The sequence below is a fragment of the Chrysemys picta genome, chromosome 4, assembly GCF_011386835.1.
Source record: "Chrysemys picta bellii isolate R12L10 chromosome 4, ASM1138683v2, whole genome shotgun sequence".
Classification (NCBI taxonomy): Eukaryota; Metazoa; Chordata; order Testudines; family Emydidae; genus Chrysemys; species Chrysemys picta.
Window position 1 is genome coordinate 30,859,732 of NC_088794.1, and position 24,574 is coordinate 30,884,305.

Sequence of the window (24,574 nt, forward strand, 5' to 3'; positions counted from 1 at the left end):
CTGAGTTACTGAAGTCCTCAAATCATGATTTAAAAGACTTTAAGTTACAGAGAATCCACCATTTACACTAATTTAAACCAGCAAATGACTGTCAAGTATCAGGGGGTAGCCGTGTTAGTCTGGATCTACAAAAACAAGGAGTCTGGTGGCACCTTAAAATCTGTTAGTCTTTAAGGTGCCACCAGACTCCTTGTTGTTTCAGCAAATGACTGTACCCCATGCTGCAGAGTAGGGTGACCAGACAGCAAGTGTGAAAAATCAGGACAGGAGGTAGAGGGTAATAGGAGCCTATATAAGACAAAGCCCCAAATAACGGGACTGTCCCTATAAAATCGGGACATCTGGTCACATTACTGCAGAGGAAAGTTAAACCCCTGCAGAATCTCTGCCAATCTGACCCAGGGGAAAATTCCTTCCTGACCCCAAATATGGTGATCAGTTAGACTCTGAGCATGTGGGCAAGACCTACCAGCCAGACCTTGAGAAAGAATTCTCTGTAGTAACTTAGAGCCCTCCCCATGTAGTGTCTCATCACTGGCCATTGGAGATATTTGCTGCTAGCAGTGGCAGATCAGCTATATGCCAGATATAACAATGAGGTAGAACAGCCACCTTGGTGCATCCCCTCGATCTAACCAGAAAACAGAGTCATCTCCAGAAATGTAAAGGGTGTAATCAAAGGAGAAGGCTTGCTTAAGATAATAATACCTAGTTCTTCTATAGGACCTTTCATCAGTAGGTCTCAAAGTGCCTTACAAAGGAGATCAGTATCATTATTCCCATTTTATAGATGGGGAAACAAAGGCACAGAGAGGCAAAGCAACTTGCCCAAGGTCATCCAGCAGGACAAGGGCAAAGCCAGGAGACCTGAGTTCTGTGCCTAAGTCCTAGGCCAGTACATGATCCAATAGGCCATACTGACTGTGTAATTAGGAGCAATAGGATGAAATTGCAGAGAAGAGAAAGGCAGAGGTGTGTTGGTTCACATCAACACAAGGACTAGGAAACACAACTTGTGATGCAACTATGTAGTGATGTAATGGGGAGGGAATCACCACATTTATGCACTAGCTGGGACCAGGAGTGCCATGGGGGAAGCACACACAGCCTTCCACATTATGGGGGTGGGAGAAGAGGGAAAGACCAATGTGGGATAAATTCTCCCTTGCCCCCTTCACCTTGTGCGGTCATCTATACCACTGGTTTTCAACCTTTTTTCAATTGCAAACCCCTACAAAAGGAGGTGCAGACTGTGCTTGAAATGTTAGACCTAGTTTGCAAGCCCAGCCAGAGTTGCATGGACCACAGGTTGAAAACCACTGATATACCCATGTAATTTGAATGCAAAATGCAATTAGTCATTCTACTTTGCTAGCAGTTACACAGGTGTTAACATTAAGCCCTAAATTTCAAAGGAAGTCAGTACCATTAACCCCATTTTACAGAAGGAGAAAGTGAGGCACAGCGAGGGAAGCAACTTGCCCAAGATCATCCAGCAGGTGGATGGCAGAGCCAGGAACAGAATGTGACACTCCCTAGGCCAAGGGTTCTCAAACGGGGGTCAGGACCCCTCAGGGGGTCATAAGACTATTACATGGGGGGGGGGTGTCACGAGCTGTCAGCCACCACACCAAACCTCACTTTGCCTCCAGCATTTATAATGGTGTTAAATATATTGAAAAGTGTTTTTAATTTATAAGGGGGGGTCACACTCAGAGGCTTGCTATGTGAAGGGGGTCACCAGTACAAAAGTTTGAGAATCACTGCCCTAGGCAAGGCCCATAGCCATGGGGAGTTTAGCCCCATAGAGCTGGTTGGTAACACTCTGGCAAGCCCAGAAGCTGCCGCGATGGGCTCTTGGGGGAGGAGCACCCAGCGCGGCTTCGCCTAAGGCTGAGGGGACGCAGGCAGCTGGGAGAGGCAAGGCAAATTTCGGATGGAGGGAACTAAACTAGCTCAGCCATGAGCCCCAGCAGGGCGGGACGGGATGTGGCCCCATCTGCTCCGCGGACACAGGAAGCGGCCGAGAACAGGGCCCTTGTACCCCCCGCCGCCGGTGTATCAGCACAACACCTGTATCCTGGTCCGGCTGCGGGGATCGGGGGCAAAGCCAGAGCCCGGGGGGGGGGGGGGGGGGGGGGTGTTAACGCTGCCCCACTTCACCCCGCCTCCCGACGCTGCCTGGGGCAGGGGAGCGGGCTCCTGCTCCGGGGCTGCCGAGCCCCGCTTCCCCCGCGTACTTGGTGGAAGTTGGGAGGCGGCGCGGAGCAGCTTCTCCTGCCCCCTTAGCCCCGCCACAGGGCCGCGGGCAGGGAGCGGGGCCCCGCGCAGCTCTTACCCAGCGAGAGAAGACGGGGCCGGGACAGGGTTCGCCCCGGCCGGGACCCCCAGCGCGGGAAGGGGCCGGGACTGCACCCGGCAGCGCCGCGAGCCCGCGCCTGAGCCCGCCCCGCTCTTAAAGGGACAGTCCCCGGGGGGGCGATCTGCAGCCCAGTATGGAGCGTCCCGGGGACCGGCCCCTCCCGGCTGGTCCAGGCGGCTGCTCTCGGCTTGAGGAAGCGGGAAACAGACACCTATGCTTGGCCACATGTGCAGACACGCTGGTGCACCGTGCACGGACCTGTTGGCTCACCCCCTCCTAAAGCAGCACCCACACGGGGGTTTATTTATATTTGTGGGAGGGGGGTACCACTGGAGTTACACTTCCAAACCAAACCGATTTAGCCAGCAATGAGTTTGCATCCTCCTCCTCCTCCTTTCTGATAGTGATTAGACTGAAGTGTAAGGTCCCAGAACCTGGGCTCCAGTCCCAGCGTGAACAGCTACACTGCAATTTACAGCCTGAGTCAGCTAACATGGACCAACAGGCATTTTATTATTGTCCATGTAGACATACTCTAATTGCAGTAACAGGGAGAGGGTGCTGAGGCAACGTCTCTTACATTCCCACTTTTCCTGTACTTCAGCTTCACTCTGTACTGCAGCACAAGTCAGAGTTATGCCTGTTCAGAAAGCGTTAATGGAATTCAGCTGTTACAATTTGCAATCAGCAAAGAGTGAGTGGTGTACAATTCCTTAGTAACAAATCTTAGCACACACAAAAACATTGTAAATAGTATTTGGAGTACTCATGCATAATTTTTAAACAAAAGCTGCTAAGTAGTAAGTCTACCAGGCCTTATACAGGGCATGTTTACACTTAAAACGTTGCATCTGTATTGTTTCAATAAAGATTCTGTACACCGGGGCAAAGAGCAGTCCACACAGAGAAGAAAAGGGTTAAATTGGTTACTCAGAGCTGTGGATTTTTCACACCCCTGAGTGACATAGCTATCCCAATATAGGTCTGTAGTCAGGGCCGGCTTTAGGCCGATTCAGCTGATTCGGCTGAATCGGGCCCTGCGCCGCAGCTCTCCACCCCGCCCCCAGCTCACTTCTCCCTCCTCCCCTCCCCTGCATGCTCCGCCCCCTGCTCCTCCCCCTCCCCTGCTTCCCATGAATCAGAGGTTCGCGGGAAGTCTGAAAAGAAGCAGGGGCGGGCAGGCAGGCTGGCAGCACCAGGTAAGCTGGGGTGGCGGGGGGCGCGAGAAGGGCTCGGGGGAGGCGCAGCGTGGCCCAGTCCAGCGCCGGCCAAGCAGCTCACTCTGGCCCCAGTTCTGGCCGAGTGCACCAGCCTGGCCCCAGCCGAGCACCCCCGGCCTCAGCGGCTCTGACCCGGCTCGGCTCCGGCCCTGTCTGGCCCCCGCGGCGTGGCTCGGGCTCAGCCCGGCTCCAGTCTGGCCCCTGCGGCGAGGCCTGCCCCCCCGGCCGAGCACCCCCAGCCTCAGCGGCTCTGACCCAGCTCAGCCCCAGCGGCTCGGCTCAGCTCGGGTCCGGCCCCTGTGGCCAGGCCTGGCCCCCGACTGAGCACCCCCGGCCTCAGCGGCTCTGACCCGGCTCGGCCCCCATGGCTTGGCTCGGCTCCAGCCCCCTCAGCTCAGCTCCGGGCCAGACCCAAGCCCTGCAACCCTGACCGGAGCGCCGGCCGGAACGCGGCCCGATTCCTGGGGGCGGGGCTTGCCGCAAGCCCCGCCCCCAGGAATCGGGCCCCGCTCTTTCTAAAGCCGGCCCTGTCTGTAGTGTAGATCAGATCACAAACTTCCCCCACTTTATTGTAGGGTTACCATCCATCCGGGTTTCCCCGGACGTGTCCGGCTTTTTCAGTGTTAAATGGCCATCCGGGGGGAGATTTCTAATCAAGTAGAAATGTCCGGGATTTCCCCCTTCCCCTCATGCGGAGTGCGGCGCGGCTGATTGGACGCCTGGCCTGATTGAAAGCCGCTCGCAGCCACTAGGGCCTCTAGCAGCCAGAGTCCCTCCCCCTCCCCCCCACAGAGCAGCAGGGCAGTGTTTGATTCCCCGTGGAGCCTGCATTTCTCCCTCTGCCAGGCGAGCGGGGGGAGCAGGGCAGGCGGCAGGGTGCGTGTGTGTAGAGGCTGCAGGGGCAGGGGGCACAGAGGCTGCAGGGCGAGTGGGGAGCAGGGGGCACAGAGGCTGCAGGGGCAGGGGGGAGTGCAGAGGCTGCAGGGTGAGGGGGAGCAGGGCAGGCAAGGGCATAGAGGCTGCAGGGCGAGTGGGGAGCAGGGAAGCACTTAGCAACCCCCAACCAAGATCAGAGTGGGAGGGAGGAGGGGGAATGCGGGGTGCTCAGAGGAGCTCAGAGTTGGGGCAGGGACTTTGGGGAAGGGGTTGGAATGGGGGCGGAGAAGGGTGGGGTTGGGGCGGGGGCGGGGCCCCGTGGAGTGTCCTCTTTTTTAAATGTTTGACTATGGTAACCCTCGTTTATTGCTGTTACATGTATTTAAATGCATGGTTCCAACATAAGTTAAAGTTCTCTACTTTAAAACACACGTCTCCTATGAACTTCTTTCAGAGATGATTTCAGTCTCTAGTCACCTGCATGCTTCTGAGCTTGAGAAAAAAACAGCAACATCTGTGTTTTTTAACAAACACTTAAGAGGCAAACAAAATTCTGGTGACCCCACATACTGTGCTTGCATTCTCCACACTTCTCTCTTTCTTTAGGCCACAAACGAACAAAAAAATCAAATGCTGCAGTATGAATAGGCTTGGTAGGATTTGATTTTTATTGGTAAATGTCAGTAAACATTGATTTCACTGTACACACACAAACCAACAAAACATATTGCTATTGATAATAATGAAAATTTACAGATAGGCAAATTTTAAAAAACCCACTGCTTGAGATTGATTTAAGGATATTATTTACTTTTTATATTTTGACGTGATGTTGACAATTTGTGTTTTAATAATAATAAAGCTGTAACTTTTTGAATTTCATTGTCTACTGTTCTTAAATAATTATTGTCTGACCCTCCATAATTTTCCCAAATTGTGAAAATGTAAATAGACAAAAATGCTTAAAAATAAACATTGATATTATCTGCTGACATTATAAGAACATAAGAATGGCCATCCATCCATACTGGCCATCGACTCTAGGCTCCACAGCCATCTTCTCTCTTGTGTGATGACCTGTGTATCTCTACTTCTTGACTGGGATTTTTCCAGGATGCACAGTTCCCCAGCAAAGTCAGACAAGTAAGGCCTGCTTTATTTTTTTCCCTCTGAGATGGTAAACAGTATAATTGCTCAGTTAAATTACCACACAGCTCTTTCTAAGGAAGCACATTCTCAATTTAAAAGCATTACAGAGAAAATATATTAAAAACAATAAAAGAAGCTACCCACCTGCTAATAAACTTACCAGAGATTACCCCAACTCTAGCAAGGCCTCAGGTAGGAGTCAATCCTTCAAACCCCACCAAGAGATTTTCCTGTGGTTACAAATTCACAATGGCCTTGGCTCAGAACAAGCACCCCCATGAATCTGAGTCACTCGTTTATCCAATTGGAGTCTTTGATAAGCAGAGAGTGCCACCAAGGACTCCTTGTTGTTTCAGCCAGACAATGGGATTCTCCTCAAAAGGTACAGCTTTGCATCCCCTTCCTCCCAAGTACTTCCTAGGAGATGCACTCAACTAAAAACTTGTCTACACTGGCAATTTACAGCGCTGCAACTTTCTCGCTCAGGGGTATGAAAAAAGGGTTGACTAGCCCTAAATCTTGTCTGGTCTGTTGTTTCAAGAGAGTCCTTTTGAAGCTCATAACACTTCCCAAGCTTTACATTAGTCCTGTCTCCCCCTTAAAGAAGTTACATACAATCCCACAGCAATATATAAACATTTGCATTTTTAATACAATGAACTACTAAGATATTTAAACTTAAATCAGTGAGGTTTAACTTAACTCAGTAAGGCTTGTCCAGGATATTGCAGGGAATTGCCATATCTGTCACAGTAAGTATAAGACGAGACAACATATGGATACATAATGACATATGGGCAACAGGAACAAGTCAGTCAGATGGCAAGAATGAGACTGGTCTCAGGTGAAGATGATTGGTCATTCAAGGCATATAAAAAGGAAGTGGTATTTGGAGTGGTATTAATATAGAGAATATATTTTCTTGTATAGCATTGTACTAGGGAAACAGGCTGCTTGGAAGGAAATTAGCTCAAAGCTGTATATCTGAAGAAGAGGACTCCAAGAGTGCCTTAATGTTTTAACCTCTGGCTGTGAGAAATCATTTGCTTTGTGTTTGGTTTCAGTGGCTTGGGTCCCTATCATGCAATGAGTACTATATAGAGATTTCTTATTAGTTGAAATGGGGTTCTGTGTGGCTCTGTATGCATAGAGTTCATATGAGTATTATTGAGGCCTGGTTTGGGTTTATTAAACCATTGTCCTGGCTTATGGATTGTGATAATAGGGTAAGAAGTTCCCACCATTGGATGTCAGGTTCAGATTTTAGGGCCATCTGGGGGTAACTGTAACAGACCAGTGCTATGTCTATGATTGTCTAGGTGCACCTCTAATACACACACAAGATGTGTGGGTTTGTGCTTTAAACTCTTTCCAAGCCCACTTTCAATCTAGTTGACATACAAAGTGCAACCCCTTGTACCTATTCTTCAGAATCAAGTGGTTTATTTACAGGTATTTATCCAGTATTCAGGTCAAAATGCCTTCTCTATATCTCATTTACGCAGTCATTTTATCTGACACTCCCTATGGCCCTGATGCTAAAGCAGCTGCAGCAAATGGCCATGGTGAAATACCAGTAGAGCTGGATTTCTGTTTCTTCAATTTTCTCACAAAACTCTGCTCCTCTAGTCACGTACCCCTGCATAATGAAACATGCTCATGCTTCCATCAGACCACTGTGTAGGATCCTTATGCTCCCCCTTCTGTCTTCTTTTTTGTTGTTGTACTCTAAAATGTACCTATACAAAATGTCAAGTATCAGGGGGTAGCCGTGTTAGTCTGTATCTACAAAAACAACAAGGAGTCTGGTGGCACCTTAAAGACTAACAGATTTATTTGGGCATAAGCTTTCGTGAGTAAAAACCTCACTTCTTGGCTACTTCCTTATTCAACAGATCTTTGTTTAGTTGGTCAGATCTGTTTACTTCAGGGGTCAAAATTAATGTTAACTCTTCAGAGCCTACCTAGTTGAGAACAGGAGCTGAATTCTATCCTGGTTCATGCATCACCTACAGACTGTTAATTAAATTCCAATTATGTCAAGTCTCCTGCTCCAAGTTTATCTGTATAACCCAATTGAAGATAGGGGAGCTGCACAGATGTAGTAAGTAATGTCTGACAATTGGACTTTATTCAAGATGTATGATCCAGGAAGAACCTGCTGATTGCAGTTCTGGTTTGTAGGGCTGGCAGTTAGAAAAAGCAGCTTTTACTTGTAAAGTGAGCAAACTTTCTCTGGAAATCATTGTGAATAGAGCTGGCTGAAAATGTAATAATGAGGTTTTTTTTCTTTCATTCCAAGCTTTTCACAAAGCTTCTCTTTTTTCCATGACAAACCTTAAAATGGAAGTTTGTCTAAAAAAATTCTTTAACTTTAGTAGGTTAAAAAATACTCCACTATAATGAAAATATTTTCCAGCAAAATATGTTACACATCAAATCGGTCACAAACCAATCTGACCAGTTTTTAGTGCAGGAATAAACCCCACAGTGCAGTTTTACAGCTTCAGAGCAAAACTGCACTTGGTTTATTTGCAGGCTTGTCAAAGAACAAAGATGTACTAATCAACATTGCATTTTTTTTTCTATTTCACTTCCTAAATTTAAGGTGCAGTTCTGTCCTCACAAATGAATGTTTGCTTGTTTCTTTTTTATAAACATTGTAAGGTTGCAAGTTTATTCTTGCAATTAGAACTGGGCAAAGCAACACTTTGTCAACTTGGTTTTGACAAATTATTTGAAGAAATCAGATTGTTTTGTGAAGTTTGAACTTTTTTGATAAATTATTTTCACGTTGAACTTTTCAATCTAAAATAAAATGTTTATTTTTGAAGTAGATTTCCATTTTAAACTTTGTCATGGAAAAAAGAAAAACTTTGCAAACCCAAGTTGCTACTGGAGGGTTCTTCCTGGATCAGACAGGTGTTAACTCTGCATAATACCATGTTCTGACTCAGTCTAACCATGGCACATATGTTGTTATCAACTTGTAAGTAGCAAGTAATGGAGGACTTCCTATAATTGCAGGTTTCTGAGCAGCACATCTATACCTTGGGCCACCACTGTAATGCTGTGCAATGGGAAATGTTTGTCCACCTGGGAAATGCAGGTGACATATGGTTCCCGCCCCCCTTCTGTCCAAAGGTAAACATGGGTTCAGCGGTGCCTCCAGGAAGGTTTGTGATCTTGGAGATAGCCACAGGATAGCGGTCTTCAAATACGTGAAAGGCTGCCATAAAAAAGATGGAGAAAAATGGTTCTCTCTTGCCGCTGAAGGCAAGATAAGAGGTAATGGGTTCAATTTACAGCATAGCAGATTTAGATTAAATCTCAGGAAAAACTTCCTACCTGTAAGAACAGTAGGACAATGGAACAAACTGCCTAGGGAAGTTGTGGAATCTCCTTCACTGGAGGTTTTCAAAAGGAGGCTGGACAGCCACCTGTCTTGGATGGTTTAAACACAACATATCCTGCATCTTGGCAGGGGGTTAGACTAGATGACCCTTGCAGCCCCTTCTAACTCTATGATTCTAACAAAGTTATACACATTGCAATTTTTTTTTTTTTTTAAATTTACCATGTTGCTTTTCTGAAGCTTTACTTCAGTCAGATAGTCCGGTGTCTGAGCTCCTTATAGGAGGCACCTAGTTCCAATAGCATGTAACTTGGAAGTACTTATAACTGTGTATCAGTTTTATTGTTTCCTGTGTTCAGGATAGGTACAGCATGAGCAGTGGCAGTATAAGTTGCCCTGCAATACTTCCACCATTGTGTTTCAACCTTAACTGGGGCTTCTGCATGTTATATCAATATTAATAACCGAGTCTCCGTGCCTATTTTAGTCCTTAGCTTCTTTGCCAAGATTGCCAACTATGATGATGGACCACAGTTCTTGCTACGTGGATTCTTATCTGCTAGAAAATTGGCCAGAAACAGTCAAACTTTTTTTTGCACACATCCATCAGGAGGTGATAATTTTCAGTTACTGCTAATTCAAGATGGATTTGAAGCAGAGAACTAATCTTCCTTATCCTATCAACAATTCCTTCAGCCATCCAGTCTCCAGAAATTAAGTATACGATGGGTTTGATATTAGGAAACACTTAAGGCTTGTCTATACTGGTCCTGCAACTTTCTCACTCAGGGGTTTGAAAAAACACCCCCCTCAGTGCTCAAACTTGCTATAAAGTGCCACTGTAGACAGTGCACCAGCGCTGGGAGCCGTGCTCGCGGAGGTGTATGTGTGTTTTGTTTGTTTGTTTTTGAAGAGCATGTGCTGCAACTGCACATGCCACGTTAAAGCACTGCCACGGCAGCACTTTAATGTTGCCAGTGAAGCCATGCCCTTTGTCACTATCATGGTAGTTAAGCACTGAAATAGGCTTTCAATGGAGGCTATGGAACCCCTGTAACTGAAAAAATTTAAGTACAGGTTAGACACACACCTGCGGATGTTCTAAACGTACTTGGTCCTGGGACTCCTGCCTCAGCATCGGGGGCTGGACTGATGACTTCTCAAGATCCCTTCCTGGCCACTTTTTGTGAGACAAACCAGGCTGTGTATTTACCAGTGGGAGAATCAAGGGCCATGACTAACTATCTGGGGGGGGGGGGGGAAATCAAACTAGAGCTGAAACGGCAATTTTCTTATGTAGAGGGGAATGGGAAACCTAGATATTTAAAAACTAGAAATTGTCCCTCTATTTAGTCTCTCAAAATAAAAGGGAGGAGGGACCCTCCTTGTGGGGGAAACTCTTTGAAAGAGTGTAACTTCCTTATCACTGAATACAGTGGATACTAACCTCAACTATGGGTTTTTTTTTTCCCCCTGACCCTGGGTAGGAGACTGGGGATAGGAAATAAAAATGGATCTTTTCCAAGCCCTCCTGAGCGTGGAGCCTTTGTTACAATTCTCAGCCAAGGGGGTGACCCTTGGATTGGCCCCGGCGCTCTATGCGGGGCCATTGGCTGTGGAAACCATGGCCATGGGAGGAGGTGTACCATGTTGTTGTGAGCATTTAGTGGGTCGAGCTGCCATATGGCAGCCAGGAAGGAGTGAGTGCTGGGCAATCTCCTGCCCCCTGCTCTGCCCTCTCTACAGCCCCACTACACCCCAGCTTGTCAGGCTGTGAGGGGAAGGTTGCCAGTGGGCCTGGCACCACGGTGCTGTCCCCGCCCAGCACAGGCTGGAGGTCTTGGCACCCCCAATCAGGCCTGCACAACTCGTAAAGCGGCGAGGGCCATATTACTCCAAAGAAAATAGCCGAGGGCCGAAACCCCCCAGCCCCGCTGAAACCCTGCCCCCAGCCCCGCCAAAACACCCCCCCCCAGCACTCGTGTAAGGCGGTGCCTCCTGCTGGTCTTCTTGGGAATTAGCTCATCCAGCCGTTGGAGTGCCCTCTGCAGGCCAGTGTCCCGCTGCCGCTGGCCCCGTATTCCTCCCAGACCCCAGTGCCCTTTGATCTGGCGTGCTGCCCCCTGGCAATACCCCCACACTCTGGCTCTAGGTCTCCCCTCAATGGGGAACCCCCAACCCTCTCCCCACCTCACCTCACCTCAGTATAAGGCTACTGCCAGTCAGCAACTAGCCCCTGTGCCCTGGGGCAGACTGCAGTATAAGCCACTCATCACAGGCAAGGTTGCGTTTGGACCTGCTGCCTCTCTCTGTAGCTGGGCTGCCCCTCTGCAGCCCTGGTACTGGTCTTAGGCCCTTAGCTAGGGCGGCAGCTTGGGGGTTTTCCAGGCTGGAGCTCCCCAGCTCCTCTAGCCTTCCCCAGCCCTGCTCCACTCCCAGTACACTGCTCAGCTCCCTAGCAGAGAGGCCCTTTTTTCTCCAGAATCCGAGGGAGACTTCATCTGGGCCTCTGGCTCACAGCCTTTTTATACAGGCCAGTTGGGGCCTGATTGGGGCATGGCCCAGCTGCAGCAGCTTCCCCAATCAGCTCAGCTTTTCCCTTGCCACAGCCCTCCCCCAGGGAGGTTTTAAGCCCTTCAGGGCAGGAGCAGGGTAACCGCCCTGCTACACCCCCCCAAACATCCCCCGCCCCAGTGCCGCCCACACCACGGAAACAAACCCTCCTTCCCCACCCTCCCCTGCCGCTTGCCTCTTCAGCTGCACATGCAACAGAAAAACCTCTCTCCCAATTGCCCCCCACCACTGCCCCCCTGCTTGCCTCCTCAGCCACCCCTCCCCTGCCAGCTCACCTTCCCCCACTCCCCCGCTGCTTGCCTCTTCAGCTGCATGTGTAACACAAAAACCTGTCCGTCTCACCTGCCACCCCTCCCCCACTGCCAGCTCACTTGCCTGGTCTCTTACCCCCTGCCACTGGCTCACCCTCACTCTCACTCTCCGGAGTCCAGCCTCACACTGGCCCCTTCAACACCCCGCCCACCTACCGGCCAACCAGCAACCGGCTGTTGGCTTCCCTACTCACCTCATGCGGGCCGCACAGTGAGCCCAGCTATTCACCCCCCCCCGCGGGCCGCATGTTGTGCAGGCCTTGTGCTTCTCCCCTAGGTGTGTCTCCTACCCCGGGCTTTGCTTTAACGTCTAGTGTCACGGCGGCCGCAGCCCCAGTAACAATCTCACTGCTCATTGGCTGTCTACCCGTCTCGGTACGTCCAATGGCAGAGCTGGGTGGTGGGGCGTTGGAAAAAGGAAGACGGGCTGTCTAGGCCCTTCCTCTTCCCTTTAGCCGCCGGGCCGCCGTAGCGTGTGCACGTCCCTAGGTCCAGCTCCCGTCCTACGGCCACTCGGTGAAGTAAGTGTGCGGATCCCCCTCTCCCCTTCCCTCTAATGGGCGCGCCCGGAGCTCCTGTCCTTGCCGTGAGCGGGGCTGGGCCGAGACCATGTGGAGCCGGGTGGGGGAGGAAGTAGCGATGGCGGCCATGTGCCCTGCCGCGCCGGGCCTGGGATCGCAGCGAAGCGAGGCGGGATTTTGTGGGGTTGGGGGGGGGGGGCAGTGCTGGGACCGGAGCGGGGCGCCACTGGGACGGGGGGAGCTACAGAGGGGGATTTCCCAGGGCCGGGGGGAGCACCCCAGTGAATGGGGGGGGAACCTGGGCCAGGGAGCGTAGCAAAGTGGGGGGCGGTCTCCAGGGAGGGAGCCGGGCGGTCACTGGGGCGCCTCTGCCATCAGCATCGTGCTAATGCACCTGCCCCTCTATGCACAGCTCCTTGTAGCCCCCTGCCCGCACAGCTGGGGGAGCCCCCTCTCCTGGGCTCGCTGAGCCGCTCCGACGCACGGCCGCGCCTGCCAGGGACATGTCCAGCTGCTCCTCCGCCTACATTCAGTATTTTCAGCTTGCGATGGGCACTTACCCAGCGGGCTCTGTTCAAAAAGGTGCCGAGTTGCTACCTGCTCAAATTCTCTCCCCATATCCTATGATGTCGCTATTAATGGCTGGAAGTGTATGTATTAACTTTCATAGTGGCTTTAGGTAAAAGCCATTTATCTTAGGACACTTAAAACCAACTGTCTTGACTAATAGCTTCTCTAAGGCCTTGTCTTCATGGGGGGGGGTGAGGAGGGGACGTATGTTCTTAACTGGAGGTAACATTCTAGGGAAGATGAGGTAATTTGTAGTTCTCATATAGCTTAGCAGTTAGACTAGGCTCTCCCAGAACTCAATCTACTAACTCATGAAAACTGCCTCATCTTCACAAGGATTTTATCTTGTTAGCTAGCTCAAGCTAAGAACACGCTTTTTTTTCTTTTTTGTAGCTAGGACAGGGCTCCAGAGAGCTGGGAAGAAGTGCCTGGCTTCTAAAATCTGTAACAGCCTCCATAATAAAGATTTTAATTCTCTTTCAGAATGCGTTACGTTGCAGCTTATCTTCTGGCTGTCCTAGGGGGCAACGAGTCCCCTGCTTCAAAGGACTTGAAGAAGATTCTCGACAGTGTAGGCATTGAGACGGATGATGAACGCCTGAACAAGGTGACAATGCAGTAACTGATAGTGTAATACCCAAATGGGAGCCACTTCTGTATTCACTTGGCTCTGAATCTTATCTTATTAATCCAAGGGGTATTAAAAATATTTGTTTCTTTCCAAGTATGGGTATGTATGTTGTTATGGTCTCAAGTGCCAATTGCCCAATAAAAAGTATTTGGGCGTAGCATTTCTGTAGATCTCAGGTTCTCTTATTTACAAAAGTTCAGACTGAATAACCTCACTGGACAGAGCTAATACAAGTTGTTTATAACTGATAGGTCTCTGTAATTAAAGAGACAGCTGGGTGATATCCTGGAGCTGACATGGCTACAACTACACTGCATACAACAGGGTCTACCTGATGGCTCTTATCAGAGGCTAGTAGTTGCCTGGTTAGTGGTCGCCAGTGGCAAAAAAAAATTCCAGTGAGATGTAGTGTTCAATTTGCAGTTATGCACAGTCTCAAAATAAATGGATATAATTCTAGTGGAGGGTTACACTTTTCTCGCAAAAGGCAGAACATAAGAGTGGTCCCTCCAGCCCAATATCCTGTCTTCCGACAGTGGCCAATGCCAGGTGCCCCAGAGGGAATGAACAGAACAGTTAATCATCAAGTGATCCATCCCTGTTGCCCATTCCCAGTTTCTGGCAACATTATTGCATTACATTTATGAGGTGCCAAGTGTATACACAGCATTTTCCATAAAACATACAAGTCCTTGTTGCTGCTACAAGGGACATACGTCAGATATCAGGGGGTAGCCATGTTAGTCTATCCACAAAAACAATGAGGAGTCCGGTGGCACCTTAAAGACTTAATAGATTTATTTGGGCATAAGCTTTTGTGGGTAAAAAAACCCACTTCAGATGCATGGAGTGAAAATTACAGATGCAGGCATTATTATACTGACACATGAAGAGAAGGGAGTCAAATAGTCATACATAGAGTTTGAAGCCAGAAGAGACTACTATATCATCTAGTTGGACGTCCTGTATATCAGAGGCCACTAATACAAGCTGGCCACTCGCACACTAAACCTAACAACTGGAATTAGACCAAAGTATTACAGCCCTCAGGAGACAAACTATTGTGTGCCACATGCAGAGCATAGGAGACACTGAGGTGGACCAATGTATGAGACCCCTGCAATGGCATGGAAGTAAATGAGATATACCCAGATGATATAACATCTAGGAAAAAACAGACAAGATTCTGCAGGGTTAGTGTCAGCGAAGGGAGATTTAAATACTTCTCAATGTGGTGGAGCTTTCATTCTTTGTGTGTGTTTTAAAGGGTGTTGAAAAGAAAACAATTGATTAAATTCTATAATATTTTTTTCCACTAAGAAATCATCTTATTTGCAGACACTGTGTGTCATATATTACAAGAGATGCATTAAGAGAGATGATATTGGGGAAACTAGGTTTTTCAGATGGATAGTTGTAATCTTCAGAAAGCCAACCAACAGAGTGGTTAGTTCTGTGCAACCAGAATCCATGCAGTACTAGGATATAGTTCTCCACTCTGAAATAGAGGTTCTTATTCTGTTGTGTGTTTCAAATTGACACTTTTTTTTATTATGGTTTCCAGGGCCTTCATAAACTCTTTCACTGATCATCCCTTTCCCACAATGTTACGTTGGAATTTGTTCTTGTCATCATTGACTTATCTGTATTTGTTAACACTGACCGGATCTTACTCCAATATAACTCTAGAGGACTCTTCAAACGCACCTTTCAGAGTAAATAAACACAAACACAACAATTCATATATTGCATGCTTCACTTGAGCAGGAGATTAGTTGTTGAAAAATGTTGTTTAGATATGTTGCTATCGCTGAGCTGCAATGTACTTTTGACATTACAGTTCCTATCTTTAGAATCTTGCCTCCATTGGTTTGTGACTCTCCATTATCCTGCACTGCTATCCAATAGCTGAAACACACCTGGAGAAGCTGCAGCACCCTTGACCTTTAATGCTTGTTTCTGAGATGGTAGCAGTTTGTTTTCCTGTTTAATCTTTCCCAGCCTGGACTACAACTTTGATAGTAAAATTTTCCATTCCAGTGAAAAGCTGAAATGATCAGCTGGGCTTTAGCATATGTCAGAGTACTGAGGAACACACAGCACTTTAGGATGCTGGTTCAGGATCTCGTGCTGCAAAGCATGCACATGGAAGGGGGTACAGCATCAGTCTCATAAATGCCTAACAAACCATTGCAGAGGGTCTGTTTTGTGACTTGTAGAAGGCTTCTATATTCTTTATTGCCGTCAGCTTCCTGAATTCATTGTGAACTCACTGAAATGGATTTCATGAGGAGATGACTACAGAAAAGCACAGATGCTCCAGTGTGTCAGTCTTCAGTTTTCATTTCATGGCACACTTAGTGTTTGTTTTTATTTCCAACTGTGAACTTGTTTGGATTTCAGTGTCCTATAGAGTGGATTGTATTTATACTTCTTGGTTATTCTCCTAAAAAGAGATTGAAATATGTTGATTTGCTACTAAATATAGCTTTTATACTAAATTTGGTCCTGCTTTTTGCTATCTATGTGGTCACACTATGTTTACATAATCAGTTATATAGCTTAACTTGCATTTATTTTTTACCTTTTTTATGTTAGAAAATGATGAATGACACTTAATTACTAGATTAATTTTTTACTTGTGGCTCTATTTGGATGGAAATTAAAATTCAGTTTAAAAAAAAAAAGCACAAACAGCATTTAATTTTTGATAAAATAAAACTATCTTGAATGTGCTTGATACCTAAGGAAGAAAGTTTATCAAAACATGTTTTGCAGTTAAAACTGATTTATTAAACATAGGAAATATTATCTATAGTTGTTGAATTGAACTGATTATTTCTGGTCACTGTGTCCTTATTTTTAGAACTAGCAGATCTCATAATCACACTTAACTTTTATTCATTGATTGGAAGAAGAAAACAAGTTTTCCTGCTTCTTCAGCTCCCAATTGGTTTCTTAACTTTAAATGAACTAGTCATTGAACTGAACCAGGGGAATAAAGTGAAATGAAGAAAATATTCTCTGTAGAGAGGCTCCTGCTGTCAAAATCTGGTTTAACACTTCAACAAACTCTGGTTCTTGGTGCTTAACCAGTGCTTTTCCCCAGTTCAGTGGATTGACTTTCTTTAAAACTTCAACAGCAAACATGTACTACTTTAATACTATTTTTATAATTATTTTAATAGATCATAAGTTTAGGTCTTAACATAGGTTGTCAATTTAAAATTTAATTTTAAATAAGTTATTTTAAAAAACCTTTATTCATTGTTTCTCCTGAGAAATAAGGCAAGATGGAATCTTACAAGCAGCTGGTTAGGTGGTATTGCACAGAAACCTGATTGAAAAACTTTTAAAACAGCTTATCAAACAATTTGTTTTAATACTTTGTAATTTCCTTAGGTTATTGGTGAACTGAACGGAAAAAATATAGAGGATGTCATTGCTCAGGGTAAGTAAAATCTCATGGTGTTGGCATGGGGGTGACATTTATGATGATTGCCTCTCTAGTTCAGTCACTAATTTAAAGATCCTTAAGGGCAGAGAATTACCAGATTTTGTGTTTTCCTCATTTTGTTTTTTCTTCATTAAATCAGACTTGCTTTAGAGGGCTCTCAATTAAGATACAAATTGGGATAAATCATATAATGGGTAGGGGTCCATCCTAATTCCTGCAGGTCAGTGCCAGTACCTGCTAGGTTTCGCTTGTGGACCAGATTAAACTGGAAAGTGCTCTTAAATATGAGTTTACAGTTAGTCTGCTCATAACAAGCGATTTCTGGACATGTTGCTAGGTGAGAGAATGAGCCAGACTTTAGCATTCTAAATTGTAGTTCTTGGTTTACCCAATTGTGTTCTTGAACTTTCTTTTGCAGAGAAGTCACTTCATGAACTAAACACTTCATTCACACGCCTTCTGTTCTTTATTTCAGGGAGACCTAGAAATGATAAATCTTATTGAGAGAGAACACTGAAGTGAAAAATCACATTTTATTTTCAGTGCAAAATTAATAAATATGAATTTAGAAAGGCACAACAATTTGAATGTTCCACTTGTGGAATATTTTGCTCTGACCAAATACGTTGTTTTTAGATAGCCCAAAGCTCTCTAATGATCTAATCCCCATTCCTTCAAACACTTAAGCAGATATTTTTGTAACTTTACTCACATGCCTAAGTGCTCACAGGATCAGGCATTAATGATTGTCAGTAAGTACAGCAGCTATTAGATACTTCTGTGAATGTTGTATAAAGACCTGAGAGAGCCATTATGCATGCAGAGACTTAAAATGATTCAGTTGTCTGCTGATGGAATAATTTTATTTTAGAAATACAGTAGAATCTCAGAGTTACGAACTGACCAGTCAACCACACACCTCATTTGGAACCAGAAGTACATAATCAGGCAGCGGCAGAGACCCAATAAAAAACAAAGAAACAAAAAAATATATAGTACAGTGCTGTGTTAAACGTAAACTATTTTTTTTTTTAAAAAGGGGAAAGCAGAATCTTTCTTCTGCATAATAAAGTTTCAAAGATGTATTAAGTCAGTGTTCAGTTGTAAACTTTTGAAAGAAGAACCATAATGTTTTGTTCAGTGTTATGAACATTTCATAGTTACAAACAGCCTCCATTCCCGAGATGTTTGTAACTGAGGTTCTACTGTATGTGGCTTCCTAGAATATCTGACATGATTATAAAACATGTTTATTTTGCTAGTTATAGGAATCTGAAATTCTAAGGAATTATTTAGAAATTGATTCTTAGAAATGGAGTACAAGCAAAAAGACTTGAAAACTTTGAAAGCAGAGGGAATCTCAGTATTCACAAGAGAAAAGGCAGAGAGCTAACTTTCCAGAAATTGGAGACATTAAGCAGTAGTAAGTTCACTAATCTCAAAGGTCCCCATCTGTGATGTAATTCCTACTGTGTTGGAGGGGCCTGGTTATTACACAGTACTCCTTGGAACAGCTAAAATGTTGTTTGGTCTTCTTCTATACATGGGAATCTAATCATATTCCCAAACAGTGCTGCATTCCTGCGAAGTCCAAGGTTGTAGCACATTGTAGACAATATAGACTAGACAGGACCTAGCAGAGGTCATATTGGAAATGCTCTTCTCGAAGGATACCTTTTTCTTTCTTTGGTAAAGTTTGCTTGCTGTTGATGTCTTACTTTTTAATATGGATTTAGAGAGCTTTGGGGGATTTTGTAGGCAAAAAAATTCTGCCCAAAACTATTGTCAATACCAAGTTGATTTTTCGGTAGGCTAGCTGCCCAGTGTTTCAGTCTTAAACTCTGGAATCTTGTTGTAGAATGTGCTGTATTTTAAACAAACAAAAATACCTGGCACCTTGTTGTTCCTTGCAAGTGGCTAGTGTGGGTTAATTTGTCAGAGGCTAGCCTGTAATCACATCCCTTATGTATTTTTATATATTTTTCTCATAGACGTGTCCATATACCATATTGACTAGGTGCCATCTTACTACATAACTTTGGTTCTGCACGTTGCAGTATTTGCAGGGCCAGGTCTGCTCTGAGTGCTTAATTACTATTCTCCACCCTTTTGTTCCTTACAGGTAACGGCAAACTTGCCAGCATGCCAGTTGGTGGAGCTGTAGCAGTCTCAGCTGGACCAGGTTCTGCTGCTCCTGCTGCTGCACCTGCTGCTGGTGAGTATACATTAAAATCTTAGTGCCTTAATTCCCATCATGTAAATTTAGGAAGCTTTTCCTTCTTTTATTGTAGTTTGGCTTCTTGTCCTGAGATTGAAATATTGACTGACATAGTTTAGTGCTGAAGACAATCTCTGCACTGTACCTGGGAATGAACTGTTAAAATGGTGTACAGAGAAGGCGGTTAGTTAAAACCAGCCAATCAGTAAGAGTTATACACAGTTGCTTGCTCCTCACCTTCATTAATTTGTTCTGGTTTAAGTCTATAGAGCCAAAATGGACCCTCAGGTATGTGTATGCAACTCCTGTGGATGTAATTGAGAGTTGTGCATGTCTCTGAAGGCAAAATTTGGCACTTAATCTTTAAACGTATAGGTTAAAAAGAAACTGAATCCGTTAGCACCGCACAGAGTAGATATGGAGACTGAAACTTAAAGGGGTGACTTGTGTTCATTTAATTTGAAGATATGCTTCCATGAAGAGAGCGTGTTTTGGGATCTCCTCACACCTGCAATGTCCAAAATGTACTGTAATCATTCCCAGATGAGTAAACACTGTTTAAATCTTTTCTCTCTGCAGCTGAGGAGAAGAAAGAAGAGAAGAAGGAGGAGTCTGAGGAATCTGATGATGACATGGGATTTGGCCTATTTGACTAAACTTTTGCTACAGAAGCTAATAAAACACTTTGTTTAAAATGGATGTTGAGGTGTTTTGTTATAATAACCCTAATGCCCCTGGAGTTTTCTCTCTTGTCTAACAGTGATGTGGATGTGGACTTTGTTTAAAGGAAAAAAAACATCTTTTGTAGCCTCGTTGATTCTGCATATAGGTGAAGCCAATTACATTTATGCTCCTATATCACTTAGACATCATGTTTCATGTTGTGAAACCCAATGGGCAGAAAATCAGAATTAGCTTGTAAATTCTACTGCATCACTTCAAAGCTAATTCTCCTAAATTATTATATTATGTAAATGACCAAAATGGCACTGATTTCTTTGCCGATTTAGATCTTATTCCAAAACTTGTGCATTCCTTTCCACCTGCATATTGCCTACAATGCTGTAACACATTCTGTAGGGATTTCACTTCCATCTCCTACAGATCTCTAAAAGCAATGCATACCTCAACTTCATCAAATGTGCAAACACAAAATCTAAAATCACTTCATAGCTTTGATATCAATTATATTAGCAGTTCTCAAAGTGTGGGTTGTGACCCCACTTTATTGGGATTATCAGGGCTGGGGCTAGACTTGCTGGGGCCCAGGGCTTAGGCTTTGGTCCCCTGTCCAAGGGACGTGTAGTAATTTTTGTTGTCAGAAGTGGATTGCGGAGCAATGAAGTTTAAGAACCTCTGACCACAGATTGACTTGCATTCCCTGTGTTTGGGACATTATTGTGGCTAACACTGCTGAAGTGATGTATAGTCTTATGTTGTCTTGTCTACATACGGGTATAGCTGAGATGTACAACTTGTATATTTAAAATGTTACAACCCGTCCACTAGAGGATGCAATTCTAGATTGGTATAAAGATTCTTATACCCTGTTTCCCCGAAAATAAGACAGTGTCTTATATTAATTTTTGCTCCCAAAGATGCGCTAGGTCTTATTTTCAGGGGATGTCTTATTTTTCAGAAATGAAAAATGCCTTATTATCGGTGGATGCCTTATTATCGGGGAGGTCTTATTATCGGGGGGATGCCTTATATTACAACGAGAGGCAAAACTGTAAGTAGGCCTTATTTTCGGAGGATGTCTTATTTTCGGGGAAACAGGGTACCAGTAGAGCTTATTCCTGTATGGGAAGGGGAGGCAGTTCAGTGTAAGATGCCTTTACAGCTGTATAACTGCATCTACATTAGGGATTATATATGTATAATTTTCAGTAAAATATACCTCTAACCAACATAGTTATACTGATAGAAAAATCTGTGTGTAGACCAGGCTCAAATATGAAAGGCAGTGTTTGGGGGGGGTGGGGATAGGATTGTGTTTTGTCAAGTTACGGTACCATTTTCAAAAGGTCTTTAGTAACTTGGGCACTGAAGTGCCACCGACAGTCACTAGTATTTAGGTGCCTAACTTGCTTAGGCACTCTTGAAAATCTTACCATTAGAAACCCAGGTTTCATGCATGCATCGTCCTTGCCTAGGCTCTGTGCTAACTTAGTTTAAACGGGGAATTCAACGGCTCTTCCTTGACTGCCTTCTAGGTTACAGTTCATGAGCTTGGCCAATATTAAGGGTAGTTTAAATTGCATGGAAATTTAAACAGGTGAGTTTTGAAATGACTTCCTCTTTCCCAGCTCAAAGACCTTTCCTTTAGGTTCCCTGTCTGACTCATTTAAAGTAGGTTGGTTCTGCTTTGCATTTCTTTTCTGTTAAGGCTAAAACATTATAAAATACTCTATAAACTGCTCAGTTATAAATAGATAATCAGCATAAGATGACCAATATTGTGGTCAACGGACAGGCCCCCAGAGTGTTGGGTTTTTTATAAAAGGATACAAAGAAAAGAGTGAAAATTTGCCAAAAAGGAGGTATTTTTTAACTTTATTCTCCATTTTTCATCAGCCCTCCATGAGAAGATAAAGCAGTGCTCACAGATAACTGACTTTGGTTTTTGCCATTTCAATGAGGTTTGTACAAAATAAAGGTTTTAAGGTTGCATCCCAGATTTCAGTTCAACAGGAACTTAACTATGCTACAGTTCCAATGTAATAAATAGCCAGTTGTTCCAGGGCCTGCAATGGTGTCAAGGCAAGATGTGTCCATAACAAGTGAACCCGGCATCAGTTTCTGGATAGATTTAAGACACGTAGCACCACTGTACATCTTATAGTGGTTGCACAAGAGAGGATGGAAGCACAGTTGACAGTTGCAAATGTCTATGAAAGAAACAGGCACAGCCTCTTGCTCGTATGTAATTGAAAAAAGCGGATTGTGGCTGTAGCCTCTACCTAACTTTCTAATAGCAGCTGGAAGGCCAGCCAGTCTCCTAGGTTGCTCACTTGCCCCACAAATGCTGGGCTAGCGGCTAGCCCCTCCCTCACTCAAAGGAGGTGATATTATCTCTGCCATCTCTTCCACTTGTTCCCCTACAATCAGTATCTTCTCCATGTTCTTTGAACCAACGGTAAGCCAGCTCGTTCTCATCCAAACAGCAGCTGAGGCACTTGACCCTTCTGGCTGGTCGGAAAATAAAAGAGCTGGGCCCCCTCAGCATAGCGAAGGCACAGCAATCTCCACCTCCTCACCAACCCTTGTAACTGCCCCATAGCTCTCTAAAGAGGACAGGTGACAAGATGGAACCCTGTAGCACTCCCTGGGAGGGCCCCACCAGCAGCCTTTGAGAGCCCTTACTTATACAAGAATGGTCCCACCCCAAAGCAACCCCATTCACTCCTGGTGCAGCCCCCAACTGAGTCCACACACCTTATGCTTAACAGTATCAAAGGCAGCTGGCAGTTCTAAGAATGTCAGGGTGGTGATGCAATCTTGGCCCATTGCCAGGAAATTATCTACTGATGTAACAAGAGTTGGTCTGTCACATGCCCCCAAATTAACAAGTGTCCAAAGGTACTGTGGCCACCTGATTGTCACCATTTGTTCAATAATTGTAACCAGAAAAGGCAGCTGAGATACAGGCTGATAACTGGCCTAGCCAAGTCTCAATGGCTCCTAGCCTAGCACTTTGCATGAGCTGTGCTCTGCACAAGAGGCCTAACTACTCCAAATGTCCTTCTCCCATTCTTCACCTGTCCTCCCACGCTGTTCTTTAGGCCTGGAACTATCAACCTAACCTGAGGTGTTGGCCACCTACCATCTACTCCAGAACCCTCCTGAAAATGCACCATTTCTGCTAAACCTTATGCAACTAATCTGCCCTGGAAAGCATAGTCTCAGGTTTGTGTGTTTAAAAAACAACTGACTACATCACATCACTTTGTGATAAATATATAATCAGATCACTTAGTGCTCTGTTTGTCTGCAGCATGTGGCTAGTCTATGGTAAACCCCTGGGTACAGAGACCACTTCTGTGTTATGAACATACCAGCACTTGTTAAATACTGCATTGGTGGAGCTCCCAGAATACCCTCAAGGTGGTAATACACTTTACATAACATTCCATGAAGCTTACAGAGGGAGGGGGACTTATGTATTTTTAAGCAATTAGGTATGCAGGAAGTTTGTATGCCTGTTTCACAATTCAATAGCAGACCATTTAGTCTGTCTTGTGAAATGATAAAAGTTTACTCCAAACAAGGAAGCAAAGTATTTTCATCTATTCTCTGCAACTCCCAGTCTTTCCCGTTGCCACTGAACTGGTTTATAATCAGAGTGCTATATCTAGAAATCTCCATCAGCTTCCTCTAACGCAGTGGGTCAAATTAATCATAGTTCTAACTCCATTGACTTCAGCAGGTGTCTACTACTGAGCAATTTGGCCCATTGCTTTGTCTCTATAGGTGCTATTCTGTATTTTCAGTTGTAGCTTCCTTCTTCACAGTCATAATGCTTGCATGAATCATCATAAAAGGTGCTTTAAAAGATAAGGACAAGGGCTTGTTCCTACTGAAACCACAGGTAAGGCCCAGAAAGTTGTGGTATATTGTATACTCTACACCTCTATCCCGATATAATATGACCCGATATAACATGAATTCGGATATTAGGCGGTAAAGTAGTGCTCCGGGGGGACATGGCCGCACACTCCGGCGGATCAAAGCAAGTTTGATATAATGCGGTTTCACCTATATCGTGGTAAGATTTTTTGGCTCTCAAGGACAGCGTTATATCGGGGTAGAGGTGTATAATCCTCTAAAGATATCCCTTTCTCTTTATGTATCCCAATGTCAGGAATAGGGCTCACTTTGGCGCATCCTATGGCACAAGCTCTGTTCCAAAGGTAGTGACGTCAGCAATATTGGGAAAGGAAGGAGAACCAAATCTTTATCCTGGAGGTTATAGTGGTAACTGATTACCATAAAATACCTAGCAATGGAGAGTGCTCTGCTAATAAGGATGGTGGTGAGAGACAGAGATGGAAACTTTCATCTCTGGGGTATTAGTTCTACTCCAGCTCAGCACTGACGGAAAATCATTTCTTGCGAGCACCTCAGAGCAGGAAGCGTGACGTCTTCTCTATTTGGAAACTGCCAGATATATCCCAGGTGCTACTGGAAATAGTAATTAAGTGATGGCTCCGTGGTGGCATCTGTCAAGTCAATTAGTATTCTCCATTGAGTCACTTAGGGTAGGTCTACACTGCACCTGGGAGCAAGCTTCCCAGCTCAGGTGAACAGACTCAAGCTAGCATGCTAAA

General features: G+C 45.2%; 2 protein-coding genes, 1 long non-coding RNA gene and 1 other non-coding gene across 4 annotated transcripts in view; 2 read left to right on the forward strand and 2 right to left on the reverse strand.

Moving 5' to 3' along the window:
• The window catches only part of PIDD1 (p53-induced death domain protein 1), a 30,122-nt gene extending 27,645 nt beyond the window's left edge, over positions 1–2,477 (reverse strand). Inside the window, exon 1 of the mRNA XM_065591928.1 lies at positions 2,339–2,477. The gene's annotated coding sequence lies outside the window, so the exon portion shown is untranslated. The remainder of the gene's footprint in view (positions 1–2,338) is intronic.
• A 2,626-nt stretch (positions 2,478–5,103) lies between these two features.
• Positions 5,104–12,165, reverse strand: LOC122174856 (uncharacterized). Its single transcript, XR_010600461.1, has 3 exons — positions 12,042–12,165; positions 5,768–5,837; positions 5,104–5,627 (listed from the first exon to the last, which is right to left on the reverse strand). It is a non-coding gene; the product is annotated as an uncharacterized LOC122174856 (long non-coding RNA).
• A 63-nt stretch (positions 12,166–12,228) lies between these two features.
• Positions 12,229–19,943, forward strand: LOC101949296 (large ribosomal subunit protein P2). Its single transcript, XM_065591929.1, has 5 exons — positions 12,229–12,368; positions 13,422–13,545; positions 16,972–17,020; positions 19,149–19,241; positions 19,824–19,943. The coding sequence occupies exons 2-5, from the start codon at positions 13,423–13,425 to the stop codon at positions 19,898–19,900; spliced, it is 342 nt and encodes a 113-aa protein (XP_065448001.1). The 5' UTR covers positions 12,229–12,368; position 13,422; the 3' UTR covers positions 19,901–19,943.
• On the forward strand, positions 17,225–17,357 carry LOC112060527 (small nucleolar RNA SNORA52). The gene has a single exon (XR_002889837.2). It is a non-coding gene; the product is annotated as a small nucleolar RNA SNORA52 (small nucleolar RNA).
• Positions 19,944–24,574: the final 4,631 nt, after the last annotated feature.